General features: G+C 43.0%; 2 protein-coding genes across 4 annotated transcripts; both read right to left on the bottom strand.

Annotated features, from left to right (window-relative positions):
• Positions 1-1254: 1254 nt before the first annotated feature.
• LOC311124811 (syntaxin-12-like) lies at positions 1255-8388 on the bottom strand. 2 transcript variants are annotated; one of them, XR_014612810.1, is made up of 11 exons: positions 8240-8388; positions 7132-7326; positions 6916-6985; positions 6631-6730; positions 6185-6322; positions 6028-6071; positions 5796-5901; positions 4094-4166; positions 3653-3735; positions 2519-3112; positions 1858-2423 (listed from the first exon to the last, which is right to left on the bottom strand). XR_014612810.1 is itself a non-coding variant. In XM_084198908.1 (10 exons), exons 2-10 carry the CDS (start codon positions 7229-7231, stop codon positions 3020-3022), a joined length of 807 nt encoding a protein of 268 aa, XP_084055034.1. In that variant the 5' UTR covers positions 7232-7326; positions 8240-8388; the 3' UTR covers positions 1255-3019. The 2 variants fall into 2 exon arrangements, 1 of the variants encoding a protein (XP_084055034.1); XM_084198908.1 differs by having other exon boundaries at positions 1255-3112.
• Positions 8389-9485: 1097 nt separating this feature from the next.
• On the bottom strand, positions 9486-18211 carry LOC311124810 (tRNA selenocysteine 1-associated protein 1-like). 2 transcript variants are annotated; one of them, XM_084198906.1, is made up of 9 exons: positions 18054-18211; positions 17639-17736; positions 15926-16028; positions 15607-15659; positions 15378-15509; positions 14961-15077; positions 11205-11391; positions 11019-11052; positions 9486-10705 (listed from the first exon to the last, which is right to left on the bottom strand). In XM_084198906.1, exons 1-9 carry the CDS (start codon positions 18075-18077, stop codon positions 10545-10547), a joined length of 909 nt encoding a protein of 302 aa, XP_084055032.1. In that variant the 5' UTR covers positions 18078-18211; the 3' UTR covers positions 9486-10544. The 2 variants fall into 2 exon arrangements, with proteins under 2 accessions (XP_084055032.1, XP_084055033.1); XM_084198907.1 differs by having other exon boundaries at positions 15926-16025; positions 18054-18164.
• Positions 18212-20142: the final 1931 nt, after the last annotated feature.

Below are 20142 nucleotides of genomic sequence, written 5' to 3'. Positions count from 1 at the left end.
CCTCCTCCCTGAAGGCTGTCTCATCGTCGCCTGTGATCAGGCCTACCACCGTTGTTTTGTCAGCAAACTTGATGATGGTGTTGCAGTCGTGGGTAAACAGGGAGTACAGTAGGGGACTAAGCACACACCCCTGTGGGGCCCCTGTATTGAGGGTCAGCGTGGCAGATGTGTTGTTGCCTACCCTCACCACCTGGGGTCGGCCCGTCAGGAAGTCCAGGATCTAGTCCTAAACTTGGTGATGAGCTTGGAGGAGACTACGGTGTTGAACACTTTGCTGCATTCTCACACAAGTATTCGTCTTATCCAGGTGGGTGAGGGCAGTGTGGAATGCAATTGAAATTGTGTCGTCTATGGATCTGTTGGGGCTGTATGTAAATTGAAGTGGGTCTAGGGTGTCTGGGATGATTTGAGTTTGTGTGCGCCATAACCAGCATTTCAAAGCACTTCATGATTACAGATGTGAGCGCTACAGGGCGGTAGTCATTGTGGCATGAAGCCTTACGAGTTCTTGGGAACAGGAATGATGGTGGTCAGTTTAAAACGTGGGGAATACAGACTGGGACAAGGAGAGGTTGGAAATATGTGAAGATGCCTGCCAGCTGATCTGCGCATGCTCTGAGAACGCGCCCCGGAATTTAGTCCAGCCTTGCGAGTGTTGACCTGATTAGAGACCATAATCACATTGGCCTCGGAGAGCGAGATCTCCCAGTCCTCTGTGTCGGGGGGGGGGGGCCCTCACGCACGGTACGGTGTTGTTATTGTCGAAGCGTGGATAAAATGCTTCAAGTTCGCCTGGAAGAGTTTCATCATTGGGCAGATCACGGCTGGGTCTTCCTTTGAAAGCCGTAATGGACTGTAGTCCCCTGTCACCATAAAGGGCAATGGGGTTCTATAACCGATTCAAGTATTTTTTTAGCCAGATCCTAATTGGGATGTCAAATGTTATGTTCCTTTCGATGGCATGGAAGGCCCTTCTTGCCTCGTCTCTCAGATCATTCGCAGCTTTGTGGAAGTTACCTGTGGTGCTTAAATCACCCTCATAGTTTAGTAAGGAACACATGACAACGGAGGGCAAGATGGTAGCGGCGAGGGGGTGGTTTGGGATTCACCGCCTGTCTGGTGTTGTTTGTCTGGAATAATCTCAATACATTGGAGTGCTGGATCTAAAGGGGCCTGTATGTATGGCAGTGACTCAGCGGGACGTTTCAGAACCAGTAGAAGCAGATGAATACAGTGAGAATCAACGACTTGGGCCATGTTCATGTCTGTTTTAATGAAACACACTAAGGGAATCATCCCACTCTGAAGGACAGGATGTAACAGAACATACTTGTGGCACTGTATATAGACAGACTTGTGAAGACTGCTTCTGCTGATGCAAATAGGCATCTTACCTACTTGTCAACTAAATGTGCATCCTTGTACAAACTATAAAACCACGGTATACATTTCAACTTGTTTCATTGGTACTGAAATAATTAAACTCTACTCCATTCTTATTGGCCATTCAGTGTGAATCTACGTGGATACAGTGAATCTGAACCAGATGTAAACAGATGGTTGAAATCAGCAGTTTGCAGCTTTTCCATGAACATTCCATCTTCTCCTGCGCCTGTATTCAGAGCTCCACTGACTCCTACTGGCCACCATATTACACTGCCTACAGGACAGTGTTTTGTTTTCCACCTTCAACATACAAAACACACTGAAATACAAAACACACTGAAACTTGGGTTAATCTTTCATCCCTGCTGTAAAAAGAAAAGAACAAAACATAAAAAAGGAAATTGTGTGCGAACCACTACATTTCTTGAACATTCAAAAGCACACCAAAATAAATAACCCTTTAGAACGAAGTGTTGGAAGTAGTTTTTGTTTATAAATACCGATAGAAGCCATTGAAATCAATACAAAACAGGTAGATTTAAAACTGTGGTTGCATTTAACAGATATTTCTTTCTTACCCGGAAAATATTCAAAATGGTTTATAGTCCAAGATTTTGTAATATATATACACACACAAAAGAGTTGCATCATAATGAGAAAATCAGTCATAAGTTCAGTTTTACAGCACATATACAACTATGATCATCACATCCAGTCATCACCACCATCTACAACATAAGTCCCTGTTCTGCTAACATGTTCTTAAGGCAGGGAGGAACCGTGAGGAAAAAAAAGTTGCATTACATAATACTACCGCAAGGGGGCTGGTTTCCCTGACAAAGATTATACCTAGTCCTCGACTAAAAAACATTCCGGCAACTGGTTTGCTCTTGCAACGGTGTTAATAAATATATTTATTACGACCAGACTTTGTTATTATCATGTATACAGTTGGATAAAACAAAGTTGCTATCAGAACCTCATCTCACCTGAGCAATATAAGGACTATGGGGTGGTTTCCTCGACACAGATTAAGCCTAGTCACGCATGGACTAAAATTCATGCTCAATGGAGAATCTCCATCGAAAATGAATTTTAGTCGAGGACTAGGCTTAATCTGTGTTCGTGAAACCTCTCCTGTTACTTGAATGGAGTGTGGGACTCTAAACTGTTTACACACCAGAAAGGTGACGGAAATGTACAGGTTACAAAAATCATTTACACCCCTACAATAATAACAATAATTCTGCTTTTGGAAATACAATAAATGTTAGTGTTAGTGCAGTAAATATCACAAAATGAACTGAAACAGATCATAAGATTATATGTTCCTATTAATCCACTCTCCCACCCCATCTCACTCCAATACTCTCCTTCATTTGAATATAAATACTACTGCGTTGTCTCAGGGTAAAATGAGAGAGGAGGTTAGATGGAGGTCTCGAGCTCAGGTGGGGAATGTCAGGTAACAGGTAAGATTACATCCTAGACCCATCCCTTTGCCCCTGATGCCACTCCACTGACCCCTGACCTCTGACCTCTGCCAACAGTGAGCTAGCCCGGGCATCCCCTTCTCTTACCGCTCAGGGGATCCCATCCCAGGCTAGTGTTTCAGGTCGGGGGTGGTCTCTCTTCATTTGGTGGCTTGCCAGATGATGATGCCCAGTATGGTTAGTACTATGGACAGGACCACGGCCAGGATGCACATCTTCTTACGGGACTTTAGCTGAGGGGAGACAGAGCAGAGGGATGGGATGGATGGTGGGTGGTGACAAGCAGAAACAAACTGCTGCTACCAGACTCTTATTATACTGCTCAGTTTATACGCTTTCAAAACCTCGTAGAGTCCATGCCCTGACGAATTGAGGCTGTTCTAAAGGGCAAAGGGATCAACAGCCAATCCAGCAGTCTGAAAGCTACAGTGAGCCTCAATTGGTCAATCGCGCCATGATATCGCTGGGAATGTGCAGAATGTTCAGCTTTCCCCAAATTACTGTACATTCTGTTCACACATTGCTCAGCGAGTTCCTCTCACCTGGCTCAGTTCCTCTCACCTGGCTCAGTTTGGCGCGAGACACTCCTATTGAAAATTAATGGGCCCCCTCATTTTATCGGCGGCCACTGCTAGCTAGCAGTGGACACAGGGTCTTACTCTGCAACAGTGATATTTCCTCTTACCTGGTAGTAGAGTCTTACTCTGCAACAGTGATATTTCCTCCTACCTGGTAGTAGAGTCTTACTCTGCAACAGTGATATTTCCCCTTACCTGGTAGTACGCGGCTCTCTGGAGCTGTTCTGTCCCTCGGTCAACGTGGACCTCAGCACTCTCCACGTTGGCCTCTATGCTGTCTGTGGTGGAAACACAAGGAGAAGAGGTTCAGACACACTGCCTCAGCTTGTCTCTGCCTTATGGTGCCTCAGCTTGTCTCTGCCTTATGGTGGGTCAGCTTGTCTCTGCCTTATGGTGGGTCAGCTTATTTTTTAAACACATATATGCATTTTTATTTCAAAACAAGACAATCAGCAGAGTTTGCTCCAATAATACAGATGTTTTTGGGGTCAGCTTTCTAACTGTAAGCATGTGTATATACGGAAACCTAATCATACTCTTAGAGAGTTCAAATCCATGTTTTAGAGTGGTGGGTTTTATGAAGGAAGTCACTGATTGGGCACTGGACTCCAGTACTACAACAGTGATGGGACTCACCAATCATATCTCCCTGATCATGGATCATCACTGCTAGGTCCTTGAAGATCTGGTTCACATCCAAGATGTCCGACTGAGATAACACAACATAACTCAATGAGAAAGGTAATGCTGAAATAACACAACTCAATGATAAAGGTAATGCTGAAATAACACAACTCAATGAGAAAGGTAATGCTGAAATAACACAACTCAACAAAAAGGTAATGCTGAAATAACACAATATAACACAATGAGAAAGGTAATGCATTCCTGTTTATGCCACATGATGAACATAGGCATTGGTCTGGTCCCCAGGCACCGGCTGAATCCTAAAATCAGGTTTTTTTCCTGGATCAAAATGGGGCTTAGGTGGTGGATGTGGCGGGGGCGTGGCCAATTGGTGCGGTCCCTTACAGAACATTTTAGAGGCTCTCCCGTTGCCCGCGGTGACATAGTTTTGCTGTTTTAAAGCTAATTTCCTGATATTATACACATTTTGCCATGAGGCTGAGAGAATATATGCAGCTTTAATGCTAATTTCCTGAAATTCTACACATCTTGCCATGGCTTATGCTATCTGAGTGACTCAAACATAAGAAAATCAATGGGGGCCCCATGCCATGACAAAAATACCCCTGAATGCATAACTTAAAGTTGTTTAAGTTTACACTGAAAACGTATTTCCATCCCGGAAAGTATTTTGCAAAGATGTAATTGTTTTACTGTTTGGACATAGGCAGCCTGAAAACACACTTAGGTGGCCCAACTCTTTTCTATACAGAAAACCCCCTGTAAACAGCACCCTATTCCCCAGTGCACTAGTTTGACCAGCACCCTATGTAGTGAGGGAGAGAAAGATGTATACATTGAGTATACAAAACATTAAGAACACCTGCTTTTTCCATGACATAGACTGACCAGGTGAAAGCTATGATCCATTATTGATGTCACTTGTTAAATCCACTTCAAATCAGTGTAGATAAAGGGGAGGAGACAGGTTACAGAAGGATTTATAAGCCGTGAGACAATTGAAACGTAGATTGTGTATGTGTGCCATTGAGGGCAAGGCAAAAATATTTAAGTTCCTTTGAATGGGGTATGGTAGTAGGTGCCAGGCACACCGGTTTGTGTCAAGAACTGCAACGCTGCTGGTTTTCACACGCTCAACAGTTTCCTGTGTATCAAGAATGGTCCACCACCCAAAGGACATCCAGCCAACTTGACACAACTGTGAAAAGCATTGGAGTCAATATGGGCCAGCATCCCTGTGGAACGCTTTCAACACCTTGTAGAGTCCATGCCCCCGACGAATTGAGGCTGTTCTGAGGGCAAAGGGGGTGCAACTCAATATTAGGAAGGTGTTCCTAATGTTTGGTATACAGAGAGATACATAGATAGAGAGAGAGAGAGAGATACATAGATAGAGAGAGAGAGAGAGAGATACATAGATAGAGAGAGAGAGAGAGAGAGAGAGAGAGAGAGAGAGAGAGAGAGAGAGAGAGAGAGAGAGAGAGAGAGAGAGAGAGAGAGAGAGAGAGAGAGAGAGAGAGAGAGAGAGAGAGAGAGAGAGAGAGAGAGAGAGAGAGAGAGAGAGAGAGAGAGAGAGAGAGAGAGAGAGAGAGAGAGAGAGAGAGAGAGAGAGAGAGAGAGAGAGAGAGAGAGAGAGAGAGACAGAGAGAGAGAGAGAGAGAGAGAGACAGAGAGAGACAGAGAGATTTACCTCCAGCTGTCTGATGTTAGTCTCCCTCTCCTTGATAAGCTCCAAGTCCTCTTCTGTTATGGCCTCCTCTGTCGTCTGTGTGGTTGTCTGACCCCAATCATCTTGGCTACAGAAAAGAAAGACAGCGAGAAAACACATATGGAGAAGAGGAGATATTTAAGAAATCAGGAACCATATCCTGGAGTAGATAAGTTTCAAAACATCCTCCTTTGAGAGAGAAGCTTGAACGTACTTATCAAAAGACACGAGCTGTTCCTCAGAGGTACCATCTTCAGCCTGACAGAGAGGAACCAGACATCACATAAAGCAAATATCCTCTTGAAAGTTTGAAAATAGAAAACCTGCCAATGGTTTTACATTCTGCATTCTATCCATTTTCAAAGCCTTACTGAGAGACGGGAACCAGCTCTGGCTCTGGCCACAGACTCCTTCTCCTTCTCCGCTGCCTGGCGCTGTATGGCCTGGAAGTTGTTGAGGGCAGCGGAGAAATCATTCACCAGCCGGTCCTTCTGGATCTTCTGTTGTCTCTGTGGGTTGAGAAGAAGAAGAAATGGGTCATTCTAAACATTGTCACTGTCAAGGAGTTGTCACTGTCAAGGAGTTGTCACTGTCAAGGAGTGGTGTAGGGTGAAGTTGCCCCTATATACACTGATCTTGGGTAGGTTTTGCATTTCTCCCAGTAATGGTTAAGGTTAGGATTGGGGGGGGGGGGGGGCTGATGCTAGATCTGTACCTACGGGAAACTTCAACCTGGAGCCATTCAAACACACAAAGGTTACCCAATGTCATCGTTGAGGAGTCAGTCACACACAAACTCATTGGAACAGATACTGACCTGCTCTGAAGGTGCTGAAGATAGTGAGACGGCGCCCAGGTCTTTCAGGTGCTTGCTGGTCTCCTTGGCCAGCTGGTTGGTAAAGTGCTGTATCTGCTGCCTGAAGGAACAGGAACCGATGTCCAAAGTCAGTAGGGGAGATACCAAACTCTCAGAGAGTAACATAGAACACACACATATGTTCTGTTCTGTGTTCGGCGCATAAATAAGTTTGACAGTGTATGGATGCATGTTTATTAATACGTTTGTCGGTGTATGTACAAGCAAAACACTGAGAATACTTACAGACGGTCCTGCAGTTCGCTGGTGTCTTGCCTCGTCCCCAGCTGATTCACCATGCTCTTTATCTGGGCAGCTGGGAAGGGTGAAAAAATACATTCTCTAAACTGTAAGCTATAGGATACATCTAGCATAGATTATTACAAAGTCCTGACTGAATTATCTTAATTACTAAATCTTCTACCCTGGGTTTGTCCACTGTCTTTCTGCAGCAATACGTACTGTTCTGTGTGATCTTCTGGATGTTGGAGCTGCATGTCTGGATGAGGGTATTGGAGTCCCGTGGCTGTGTGCGATAGCGGTCTGCTTTACCGGAAGACATTGCTACCTGTGTGGTGTGCTCTTAGGCCTCAGGGTGAAGACTGTTGGGGGCTGGGTGGCAGGTATATTGGGAATGTAGGTGGGTGGGTGAAAACTCTGGGAGAGGAGAAAGTAGGAACTAGTTTTTTGTTTTGCTATCTTGCTATCAATACATAACTGAGAGTACAGAGATAAACAGTGTTATCAAACTTATCAGGCAAGTTCGTCCTAAAATAGGCCTAATAAAATGTGTCACAAGTTACATAACAGTTAAATGCCTAGTCCTAACTGGAGAGAAGTGCTGTCATAGATTCATAACGAAGTATGATTTGCCATTACAACAGTATCTGTTAAAAGTAATGACTCTTCACACTTTTGCAATATGTCCGGGCCAGTTCAACAATACCTTTACTAGGAAACGCTATCTAGGACAACCATTAGGAAATCGACTTTCTGTTCCTCACACCCATTAGACAGGGGCGTTCCAGGAAACACAGAGTGACAATGAAGAGCAGATACTCACTCCCAAAACATCATCAGACTGCCACATACATCCTCAATCTCTGGCTAGCTAGCTCAAAGTAGGACACAAGCAAGAGTTTGCCCTAGTTACCAGGTATTTCCTTCAGAATGTAGCTAGCTAACGTTAGGTAAATCAAATGATTTACAGTTAGCCTTAGATCGCTAACTAGATTTAACTAATGTAGCAAGTTACCCAACTAACTCAGGTTATCCATAAAACTAGATAGCTAACTACGTGCTAATAAACATAAAAGCCATCTAATGATGAGTTGTCTCTCTAACTTGTATAATTGAAATGACGACTATGATTGCCGACAGGCATCTCTGAGTCTGAAGCTGCTGTAAATATCCGTTAGCTAGCAACGTTAGTTAATACAGAACCATATGGTGAGGAAGTCAACTCCACTGCGAATTGGAGAACCGTGTCAACAAAATGTGGCTTTTTAATTTCACCGTGAGCTATACATTAACGTAGTTCACTTGAAAAAGGAAAACAATAAATTCTTACTTGTTTTGCGGGCCGTAGCACTTAAAACATCCACTTTGTACCTTCGTCAAGAAGCCACCCTCCCAACACCAATGACGTTATAAACCCTGGATGACAGACAGCAAGATGATGGATATACTGACAAGATACACGTCTCTCCGCCCTAACAATGTGAGTCGTTGTCCACAAAGCGGCACGACCGGCTGTCTAGCTCCCGCCTATCCTTTCTTTGGATTGGTGGACACATCTCATTATTGTAATCTATTTTTGAATATTCGATGACTGTTGACGTCAACCGCCTGTATTCAATGGAGAGATGCTATGCTACTAGCCTCATGTCTTGAATATGCATAGCCATCTCGAGACAACTCTCATAAGTGTTTTTTTCTCAAAGTTATATCAGTACACTCGTCACAATTTAAGCATTACGAAACTTCTAATCGATCAAATAAACCTCACGTGGGAAATAAGCCATTTTTTTTGTTGCTGACCAAATGGCGAAACGAAAAAACGCCACCTGCTGGAGGGAGACAGAGTTCCACCGAGTTGAGCCTCTCGCTTCCTCTTCCTCTCTGCTGACAGGGACCGCTGCGTTAATCCACCGCGCAGCCATTTTTGTGGTACTCCATTGTAGAAAATATTTTGTAAGCTATAAAATTGCATTTATTTAATGTCTACATTAGTTTTTGACACGTTTATTCTATTAGACACCGTAATGCATACTTTTAAGTTATGTGAGCTCAACATAAAAAAATTAACAAATATATATTTTTAAATCCTTCAAGTATTTTTTTTGGAGAATACTAATGTTACTGTCCCCACTACAACAACAACAAACAAGACTTAAATACATGTAATTTTGTCCTTAAAACATTTAATTGAAATACTGTAGAATTCCATTCATTCCTATAGAGGGCTGCTCCTACAGGAGAGTGCCAATAACCCCGACCCGTGGCTTCAAAGCCTCTCAACCGCCAATACATAGCGTCAGCGATGAAGTGTTTATGCCGCATTCAAATGCCAGTCGGAACTAGGAAATGTGCGACCTGCTAACTGGTTGTAGTTATAAACGTCCAAGTTCAACCAGTTAGCAAGGCAGAAATGTCCGAGTTTCCTAGTTCTGACTAGCACATGAACATGTCATTATATACACCATTGTCCAAAACTGTCATATGATGTCATTGCACACAGGCAAAACAACCCCTGGTTGGGAGCAAAGTGTATGGTAATGAAGTGGATATTCAATCAAATCTGTTTTTAAAAGGGCTTAAAAAAAAAGGTATTGTAATTTTATTGTTAAAAACAATATTTTACATAGATAAAAGTAAAATAAGAGGAGGAAGAGGTCTTTCACAACTGTTCCCAACTTTCACTCGGGAGCAGAAGAGGATTACAAAAAGGAATTCAGAAACTAAAAACTCACAAACTCAACAGAGTAGGCCTAGTCATGCAAAAGAATCTCTCAAATCCTGTCCACCGTGGGATTCATTCAATGGAGGTCCCTCTGGCTATGGCAGCCCATGCCTCCCCTTCAGTCACTGGGAAACCTTGTGACTGTCATGTGGTTTTCTGCTGATGGAACCGGCCAGTGCTGAGCCCTCTCACTTTGCTCAGTAGAGACCGGGGCGCATTCAGCAGTACACAATGTTTTCGAACGTTCAGATAGAAAAAGAGAAGAAACATGCCACTGTGACATGTAGAAGGAATCACGTCGGCTCTATTCATGGCATTTCTATCTGCAGCTTTCCACAATGTTGTACTTTGCTAAACTCTATGAGACTGGAAACAACTCCCGTCATTTTTGGTTGGGACATTCTATAAGACATTTCTACCTGGCAACATGATACATTTATTCTAACTTTACAAACACAGACAGAAGGCAGAGTGTAACACCGCAGATCCCACAATCACTTGCTCCTCAATTGAGAAGTGCGTATCCCAAATGACACACTATTCCCTAGAGTCCATAGTGGGCCCTGGCCAAAAGCAGTGCTGCACTAAATAGGGAATAGTGTGTAATTTGGGATACAAACATCATCTTTGCGGTTTAGCAAAGCATAAGAAATGAAAACAGGAAGCTATTCTTAGGTACAGGATGGGCCAGGTGACCACTGTTTTAAAAAAAAATAAAGATGTACATTAATAGATGCACAAAATAAATCATTTTTGTCAATTGACACAAAAATAATGTCTGTAAGCAAATGGCAGTTATGGTCAAGGACTGGGGATATGTCTTTAGCTAATCAATTCTCAAACATCTACAGAATAATAATATGAAAGGCCAAATAACATGGCAAAAGAGGATATTGCCATTTCATTTTATGCCTCAACAGTAGACAGGTTCTGGAAGGCTACTCGTGGTTCCAAAGGCCTGTTCCGAGGATTCCAAGGGTTGCCAGTGGCACTCGATAAGGGCATCATACAGTTCCTCGCTGTGTTCCATAAACTTCCTGTTGGCTTCCACCACATCCAGCTCTGGGTTAGGATCTACAATGGAGGGAAAGGCAGCCAGTGACGATTTGATCCCTGCTGCGGTCACAGGTGGGATCTGAACCCCAGTCTCCCGCTCGGGAAACCAACGCCTTAACCATTAGATCTAGACAATGATTCTGAAGTTGCAGGCAGAGCTACCTCATGACAAAAGCATGAGTCCGACTCGCCTCCGCTAATGACATGTACTGTTAAAACCTTGGAACGTGCAGTACATCAATCTATGTTCATTAAGAACCACCTACATTCCTCATAGATCATTGGCCACACTAGTCTGGAGAAAAAGGAGTAGAAAAACAAAAACACTAACCTTCCAGACCATCATCTTCATCAGCTTCATTTTCCTGAAACGTTAAATGAGTTGGTTAATAGACTGTGTATATTGAAAAGTCGAAGGAAAACACAAGGTCGGTAACATCGCATGTCTATGAAGAAGTAGTGACATTGAGCTACGTAACATATCACCAGCAAAGGGGAAGCAGGGCAGCAATCTTACCTGTACAGGATTCTGAGTGTAATCATACTGGTTATAGTTGTAGCCGTCATAGTTGCCTCCATTCTGGTCGTAGCCCCATGAGCCCCATCCACCACCGTACGGCTGTTGATTGTATTGATTATGGTTGTGTCTGTAGCCTCCTCCATGTGACCCCCACCCCCTGTTGTCTGATTGATTATGACGCGTTCTAAAGGAGCGAGCAAGAGGCAGCAGAGAGAGAGAGAGAGAGAGAGAGAGAGAGAGAGAGAGAGAGAGAGAGAGAGAGAGCGAGAGAGCGAGAGAGCGGTTATTGGTAACCGAGGAATCGGACAATGATTAAACCCATCTCTTTAGGAGTTGAAAAACTGATATTTTTGGGGAAAGATACTCTGCTCAGGTCTTCTTGACTGAGGAGGGGAATAGTGAAACAATATTGGATATACAAATACAGCTAAACATACACTATATACACAAGTATGTGGACACCCCTTCAAATTAGTGGTTCAGCCATTTCAGCCACATGACCGGTGTATAAACTCTCCAAAGACAAACATTGGCAGTAGAATGGCCTTACTGAAGAGCTCAGTGACTTTCAACGTGGCACCATCACAGGATGCAACCTTTCCAACAAGTCAGTTCATCAAATTTCTGCCCTGCTAGAGCTGCCCCGATCAACTGTAAGTGTTGTTATTGTGAAGTGGAAACTCTAGGAGCAACAACGGCTCAGCCGCGTAGTGGTAGGCCACACAACGGGACGGGGTCGGCCGAATGCTGAAGAGCGTAAAAATCGTCTGTCCTCGGTTGTAGCACACTACCGAGTTCTAAACTGCCTCTGGAAGCAACGTCAGCACAATAACTATTAGTCGGGAGCTTCATGAAATGGGTTTCCGTGGCCGAGCAGCCGCACACAAGCCTAAAATCACCATGCGCAATGCCAATCGTCGGCTGGAGTCTGGAGCAGTGGAAACATGTTCTCTGGAGTGATGAATCAAGCTTCACCATCTGGCAGTCCGACTGACAAATCTGGGTTTGGCGGATGCCAGGAGAACGGCAAGCGGTACCGGAGCACCAAGTCTAGGTCCAAATGGTTTCTTAACAGCTTCTACCCCCAAGCCATAAGACTCCTGAACAGCTAATCATGGCTACCCGGACTATTGCATTGTCCCCCCCACCCCACCCCCTCTTTTACGCTGCTGCTACTCTGTTTATTATCTATGCATAGTCACTTTAACTCTACCCACATGTACATATTACCTCAATTACCTCACATTGACTCTATACCGTTACCCCCTGTATATAGCCTCCCTACTGTTATTTTATTGCTGCTCTTTAATAATTTGCTCTTTTGTTTTTACTTAACACTTTTTTCCCCTCTTTTTTTTCTTAAAGCTGCATTGTTGGTTAAGAGCTTGTCAGTAGGCATTTCACTGTAAAGTCTACACCTGTTGTATTCGGCGCATGTGGCAAATAACATTTTATTTGAATAATGGTCTGGGGCTGTTTTTCATGGTTCGGGCTAGGCCCCATAGTTCCAGTGCAGGGAAATCTTAATGCTACATCATGCAATGACATTCTAGATGATTCTGTGCTTCCAACTTTGAGGCAACAGATTGGGGAAGGCCCTTTCCTGTTTCAGCATGACAATGCCCCTGTGCACAAAATGAGGTCCATACAGAAATGGTTTGTGGAGATCAGTGTGGAAGAACTTGACTGGCCTGCACAGAGCCCTGATCTCAACCCCATCGAGCACCTTTGGGATGAATTGGCACGCCGACTGTGAGCCAGGCCTAATCGCCCAACATCAGTGCCCGACCTCACTAATGCTCTTGTGGCTGAATAGAAGCAAGTCCCCGCAGCAATGTTCCAACATCTAGTGGCAAGCCTTCCCAGAAGAGTGGAGGCTGTTATAGCAGCAAAGGGGGGACCAACTCCATATTAATGCCCATGATTTTGGAATGAGATGTTCGACGAGCAGGTGTCCACATACTTTTGGTCATGCAGTGTACAGTATATACAGTGAGGGGAAAAAGTATTTGATCCCCTGCTGATTTTGTAAGTTTGCCCACTGACAAAGAAATGATCAGTCTATAATTTTAATGGTAGGTTTATTTGAACAGTGAGAGACAGAATAACAACAAACAAATCCAGAAAAACATGTCAAAAATGTTATAAATTGATTTGCATTTTAAATGAGGGAAATAAGTATTTGACCCCCTCTCAATCAGAAAGATTTCTGGCTCCCAGGTGTCTTTTATAAAGGTAGCGAGCTGAGATTAGGAGCACACTCTTAAAGGGAGTGCTCCTAATCTCAGTTTGTTACCTGTATAAAAGACACCTGTCCACAGAAGCAATCAATCAATCAGATTCCAAACTCTCCACCATGGCGAAGACCAAAGAGCTCTCCAAGGATGTCAGGGACAAGATTGTAGACCTACACAAGGCTGGAATGGGCTGCAAGAACATCGCCAAGCAGCTTGGTGAGAAGGTGACAACAGTTGGTGCGATTATTCGCAAATGGAAGAAACACAAAATAACTGTCAATCTCCCTCGGCCTGGGGCTCCATGCAAGATCTCACCTCGTGGAGTTGCAATGATCATGAGAACGGTGAGGAATCAGCCCAGAACTACACTGGAGGAACTTGTCAATGATCTCAAGGCAGCTGGGACCATAGTCACCAAGAAAACAATTGGTAACACACTACGCCGTGAAGGACTGAAATCCTGCAGCGCCCGCAAGGTCCCCCTGCTCAAGAAAGCACATATACAGGGCCGTCTGAAGTTTGCCAATGAACATCTGAATGATTCAGAGGAGAACTGGGTGAAAGTGTTGTGGTCAGATGAGACCAAAATCGAGCTCTTTGGCATCAACTCAACTCGCCGTGTTTGGAGGAGGAATGCTGCCTATGACCCCAAGAACACCATCCCCACCGTCAAACATGGAGGTGGAAACATTATGCTTTGGGGGTGTTTTTCTGCTAAGGGGACAGGACAACTTCACCGCATCAAAGAGACGATGGACGGGGCCATGTACCGTCAAATTTTGGGTGAGAACCTTCTTCCCTCAGCCAGGGCATTGAAAATGGGTCGTGGATGGGTATTCCAGCATGACAATGATCCAAAACACACGGCCAAGGCAACAAAGGAGTGGCTCAAGAAGAAGCACATTAAGGTCCTGGAGTGGCCTAGCCAGTCTCCAGACCTTAATCCCATAGAAAATCTGTGGAGGGAGCTGAAGGTACGAGTTGCCAAATGTCAGCCTCGAAACCTTAATGACTTGGAGAAGATCTGCAAAGAGGAGTGGGACAAAATCCCTCCTGAGATGTGTGTAAACCTGGTGGCCAACTACAAGAAACGTCTGACCTCTGTGATTGCCAACAAGGGTTTTGCCACCAAGTACTAAGTAATGTTTTGCAGAGGGGTCAAATACTTATTTCCCTAATTAAAATGCAAATCAATTCATAACATTTTTGACATACGTTTTTCTGGATTTTTTTGTTGTTATTTTGCCTCTCACTGTTCAAATAAACCTACCATTAAAATTATAGACTGATCATGTCTTTGTCAGTGGGCAAACGTACAAAATCAGCAGGGAATCAAATACTTTTTTCCCCCTCACTGTAGGCTGTAAAAGGTGATTTGGAAAACAAACGGGTTATGCTACAACCCTGGTTTTACGAATGAAGAACGAGAGTTCTTACTATGCTATGGTATATAATCCATGTCTGGAGACGGCTTCTAGAAGTGTAACAGTAAGAACTGAACTGAAGTGTAACTCACTTGTTAGCAGCTAGGCTCAGTCGTAGTGCCTTGCTCCCGAGCCCCACCGCTCCCTGACACTCCTCCAGAGCCAGCTTCTGAAGCCTCTGGTCTGGGAACTGGACGAACCCACAACCCCTGGAGACAAGAGAAACGTTCAGACAAGCAAGTAAGTAAGTAAATAACTACAACGCTTCAGCTGTGAATACTTTTTTGGGTAGTGGAAAGAAGTTTAGACATTTAAATTGTTAGTGCAAAAGTAGTGACCATATTATAAATAGTCGTAGGACAGCCGTTAGTGGAATAGTAACAGTGGATGTAGTGAATGCAGTGGTAGTGGAAATAGCCTTGTCAACTGTATTCACATGGCATCATATCACATAAACCTGGATGTATGGAAACCCAGCTATAGTGATTATAATATCCTCCTGGACTCACTTGGAGTTTCCCGTGCCGTCCAGCACCACCTTCCCCCCGCGACAGGATGGATAGCGGTTGTAGAAGAACTCGTACAGCATCCCGTCATCCACTTCAGGTGTGAGATCTCCAACGAACAGAGAGTAGAGTGGACTGCAGCGGAGAGAGAAAAGGAGTTGTTCATTTCCAATGTTTCTATATGGCATCTCATGACATATAGTTTGACTTACAATCAAGCTTGTTGATATACCCGCTTTCTCCTTGCTTCCCAAAGGTGGCCCGGTTTAACTTGAATCTTCTAGGCTGTGAAGTACAAAAAGGCTTCCCTTAAACACTCATTTACAACATGATGACAATATGCATTAAATGTATACAAAAGCTAAATGTGGCAAATTGCATACAGATCTTCTGTTTGGCTCAAGTCACCAAAAGGCAGCATGTTACAATCTAGGTCTGCATCCCATTAGGCTCTGGTCAAAAGTAGTGAACTATATAGGGGATAGGGTGCCATTTGGGACACTTGCTAGAATCCATAACATCCAAGTAGCTTTGTTAAATGGTATATTTACTGGTGTGGCTCCTGGTAGTGCTTTTCCATTGACTTTACGAAGACACCTCTCAGCTGTGGCTTCATCGGTCAGCTCCACGAAGCAGTAACCTGCTGCACCACTACTAATGAGCAACACGGAGAAGGAATATCAGTCCAATGTTGCATTCAAACCCCTGATTGGTGACGTTAGCATAAATGTTTCTAGTCGTCATGACCTCACAAAATCGATTGCTTAAAAAACAGATCAACATCTTCGGTTTAGTACCAGTGTTTTTGTCATACTCGATCCAGTCCGTAGTGGAACTTAAGCCTTGTTCATATTACCCATGAGCACTCCGTTACACGCAAACGTCATTACCATCACAATAAACGAACTTATAGGAATGGGTAATTGTTTACAAGTTACTAGCTATCTCATAAACCCCATCGTCAAAAACCACATATTTTCACTACTTTTGTAGTTTGGTAACGTCCTGTTCTTTGACGGACTCTGGCCAGACTGAAAAATTCAAAGTATGCCGCGTCCCGTCTCGCAACGGAGCCTTCAAATCGCAACGGGGCGTTGCGATTCTACTCCGTTGTGGACGGTCCCCATTCAAATGAATGACATCCGGTGCAACGGAGTGCTTATGGTAAGTGTAAGTGAGGCTTTAGAACGTAGCTGTCATTTTCAGACAACGTCTGCTCCTCCTATAAAATAATAATAATAATAATAATAATATTGAATTCATGGATTTGAGAGTTAAGCTATCATTTAAAAGAAAGCCAACCCCTGTCTCTATTTAGAAACTGATGTGAGGTGGTGATTTGTTGGAATTATCCAGTCAAAAAAAATGTTGCATTTCCTTTTCCGTATTGGCCATCTACCGAAATAATTTCCTCAGATATATAAATTGATAAATGGCTACTACAGGTTGTAATCTATCAACAGATACATGTAGTATACCGAAGTTCATTACATTTACATTTGAGTCATTTAGCAGACGCTCTTATCCAGAGCAACTTACAATTATGGTTAAGTGCCTTGCTCAAGGGCACAGAGACTGTTAACCTAGTCGGCTCTGGGATTCGAACCGGAGACCTTCCGGTTACTGGCCCAACGCTCTTAACCGCTAGAAGAGCGCAAACGGTACATGTTGCTGCGGTTATTGTCCCAGTTCCATTGATTTCAAGACAAAATCGATGTGAGTGACTCATTTGCACGCGCTATTGATTACAGTAAAACAAGCTAATCAATTCCAGTCTTGAGTGACCACTTCGTAAATATTGGTGGGTGTGCTGTTTAGAAGGTACTCATTTAGCAAAATACAAGTAATCTGAACACAAGTGTGACGTGTGTAGGGAGTAACTTATGTATTGGTCTTCAAAATATCACAATTTATTTCAGCATACTGATTATGACTTTGTACATCTAAAAATCAGTGTTTTGACACTCGGTCATAACTCAAAAAGCCATGACAACAGGAAGCTGCTAAAGTATCATTTTCAATGCATGTTATGTTTTAGCAGTATAAACGGTACTTTTAACATTATTTTCCAACAGGATTCTACTTTATCAGGTAAAAATTACTTAATGAGCCAAAAACGTGCTATGATTTGATTGATTTCGATTATATTAGTGAAATCGTGAAAATACGTTTGTCCTGGCTACAGATTGGTATGGCTAGTGTAGCTAACGTTACTAGTTCGACACTTTCAGGTCAAACGCCCTAACGTTAGCTAAAATACTCACCCGGTCATCTTGTTGCGTATAATCCGCACACTCACCACCAACTCCCCCATGGTGCCGAAGGCTCGGGTTATGAACTTCTCATCCATGTAGGGCTCTAACTACCAAAACAAAACACAGCCAGACGTTATCATAACATGCTAAGGTTAGCTAAAGCATAGACAACAGTTAGCTACCACACGTCACCTGCAAATATCATAAAGGCTGTGTTTAGCTACCAATTAGGTGTGAAAATGTTCCATCTGTATCAAGTTCGCTTAGCACTAATAAACCAAATCAGTTAGCTAGCTAGCCACTTAACGTCATGTATGTAGCTACTAGCTGGCTAACTAGTATGCTAGCAAACATGCGGAAGCTAAGCCTAGCTAGCTACAAGCTGAAGTGTTAAAAACGTCGACTGAAATGGTTCAATACTCACGTTTCCCATCCATAGTGTGCTCATGCTTTAGACTTGAAATTGTAAAGCTTTCTTTACATACATTTACAGTTGTGAACCCTCGAAATGAAACACATGCAACACCTTGCAAGTGTCGGATCGGAATAAGCAACAGGAAAGTTACGTTTCTGCGCATGCGCTTTCAAAACAAGTCCAATTGACTGCTCTCTAGCCTGATCCCAGATCTGTTTTATTTATTTATTTCACCTTTATTTAACCAGGTAAACCAGTTGAGAACAAGTTCTCATTTACAACTGCGACCTGGCCAAGATGAAGTAAAACAGTGCGATAAAAACACAACACAGAGTTACATATGGGGTAAAACAAAACATAAAGTCAAAAATACAACAGAAAATATAACTGTTTGTGCCACAATGCCACTCCTTGTCATGCTCCCAAAAAATATTTTAAAAAATATAAACTTGAACACAAAACAGTGTTAGTTTATTTATAAATAATCCATAAACCTCTTATATGGAATCAAACAAGTGGGGAATTATGTGTAAATTGACAGTTTAATTTTATTCACAGCAAGGTCATCACCTAGTCCTAGGACATTGGGGATAGGTTAGCCCTTGATCATGACTTAGTTCAAATACATTAACACATAAGAGTCATTGGACAAAGGAGTCTTCTGTAGGGGGGCAGTTTTGTTAAGAGCCACGACGCTCGGTCTGAACATTAACATGCATCGCTTGCAGTATGGTTATGGAAGCATAAGGACCTTATCTTTCATATCAGCGAGAAATAATTGTTTTTAAAAATGAGGCTTCCCACTGGCCGTATTTCCATGTTACAGCTCACAGATGGAAGACAGCTAATTAGCAAAGGTAGTCCACTCTATATGCGTCTCTGAACACCTGTGTAAACGGAAGACAGACGCCACAAACGTGTCACTGAACATTACTGTTGGCTGCAACTGTTAAAACAGTGCACAGTAAAGTGTGTATTTTGCATTAGTGAAATTATTTTGATGTGATATGAAAGTAGAGGGATTTAAGTTTCTATAACCGTACAGCCATTGAGAATCGATTCACGTTTAGAGGGAGTATTTGGCTGTTTTTGCGTCCAGAGCCAATTTGCCCTTTAAACAGAATATGTAAAGTCCTTGGACTAAGGAGTAATGTTAAGCTCCTTTAGTCCAATATTGGGCTAGGGACAGGTAGGATGACCTATTCGAGTATATGACCATTCATGATGAAATAGCACATTTGCAACTGCCCTCTCAATGACATTGTGAATTAGATCTTACATCTTTCACTATCGTGTTTACTTATTTCCATCTGATTGGCTAGAAGTATAATCATTTGATGTCAAGTTTTACAATCTAACTACTGTAGCAAGCTACTGATCCTGTCATACCCCTGAACCACTCAGTAACCTGTCCTTGCCAGTGGCAGTACTTGGTTATTTATTTTTATTCAATGGTCATTTAAAAAAAAAAAAAATACCGCACCAATTGGGAATATGGCCTTTCTGGTAAACCAATGAAGATAGAGAACTAGTTTCATAGTAACAGCCCACCACTTACAATTGCAAAATGTAAAAGTCTACAACTAACCTCAAAAGTTGATTTACTGGCCAGGGTCTTCATAGCTAGCCTGGGTTCCTGTCTGTTTGTGCTACCATGCCAACTCCATGTCACTCATTGATTTGGCATGACGGCACAAACAGATCTGGGACCAGGCTACATCGCAGCCCCAGTTACATGTATTATGCTCATATGGGAATGTTCAGGGTTTTGAATACCAACCAAGGAATGGTGACGGAGTAAAAAAATATGATTTAAAAAATAAAATCATCCACTACCACTATTAATCCATTCACGGAAACAACCATATTCCAAAATACATCTAATATTCTGAAAGCAGTGGAGGCTGCTGAGGGGAGGACGGCTCATAATAATTGTGGAACGGAGTAAATGGAATGGCATCAAACACATGGAAACACGTTCGGTACCATTCCACTCATTACAACAAGCCCATCCTCCCCAATTAATGTGCTACCAGCCTCCTGTGTCAGATAAATATTAAAAACATAAATCAAGATTGTTTCCAATCCCCATATAAGC

The sequence above is a fragment of the Coregonus lavaretus genome (assembly GCF_964263955.1).
Source record: "Coregonus lavaretus genome assembly, contig: HAP1_SCAFFOLD_1121, whole genome shotgun sequence".
NCBI lineage: Eukaryota > Metazoa > Chordata > Actinopteri > Salmoniformes > Salmonidae > Coregonus > Coregonus lavaretus.
Note: the sequence above shows the minus strand (reverse complement) of the source record. Positions and strands in the feature narration are given on the sequence as shown.

Excerpts from the sequence above, each read along its gene's own strand:
- LOC311124811 (XM_084198908.1), bottom strand. The coding sequence starts at position 7,231 with ATGTCTTCCGGTAAAGCAGACCGCTATCGCACACAGCCACGGGACTCC. Across the intron at positions 5,902-6,027 it reads CAGCTCGTGTCTTTTGATAA|CCAAGATGATTGGGGTCAGA; the intron begins GTACGTTCAAGC and ends TCTTTTCTGTAG. Across the intron at positions 4,167-5,795 it reads CTAACATCAGACAGCTGGAG|TCGGACATCTTGGATGTGAA; the intron begins GTAAATCTCTCT and ends GTGTTATCTCAG.
- LOC311124810 (XM_084198906.1), bottom strand. The coding sequence starts at position 18,077 with ATGAGCACACTATGGATGGGAAAC. Across the intron at positions 15,660-15,925 it reads CACTACCAGGAGCCACACCA|CCTAGAAGATTCAAGTTAAA; the intron begins GTAAATATACCA and ends TGTACTTCACAG. Across the intron at positions 10,706-11,018 it reads TGAAGATGATGGTCTGGAAG|ATCCTAACCCAGAGCTGGAT; the intron begins GTTAGTGTTTTT and ends CCTCCATTGTAG.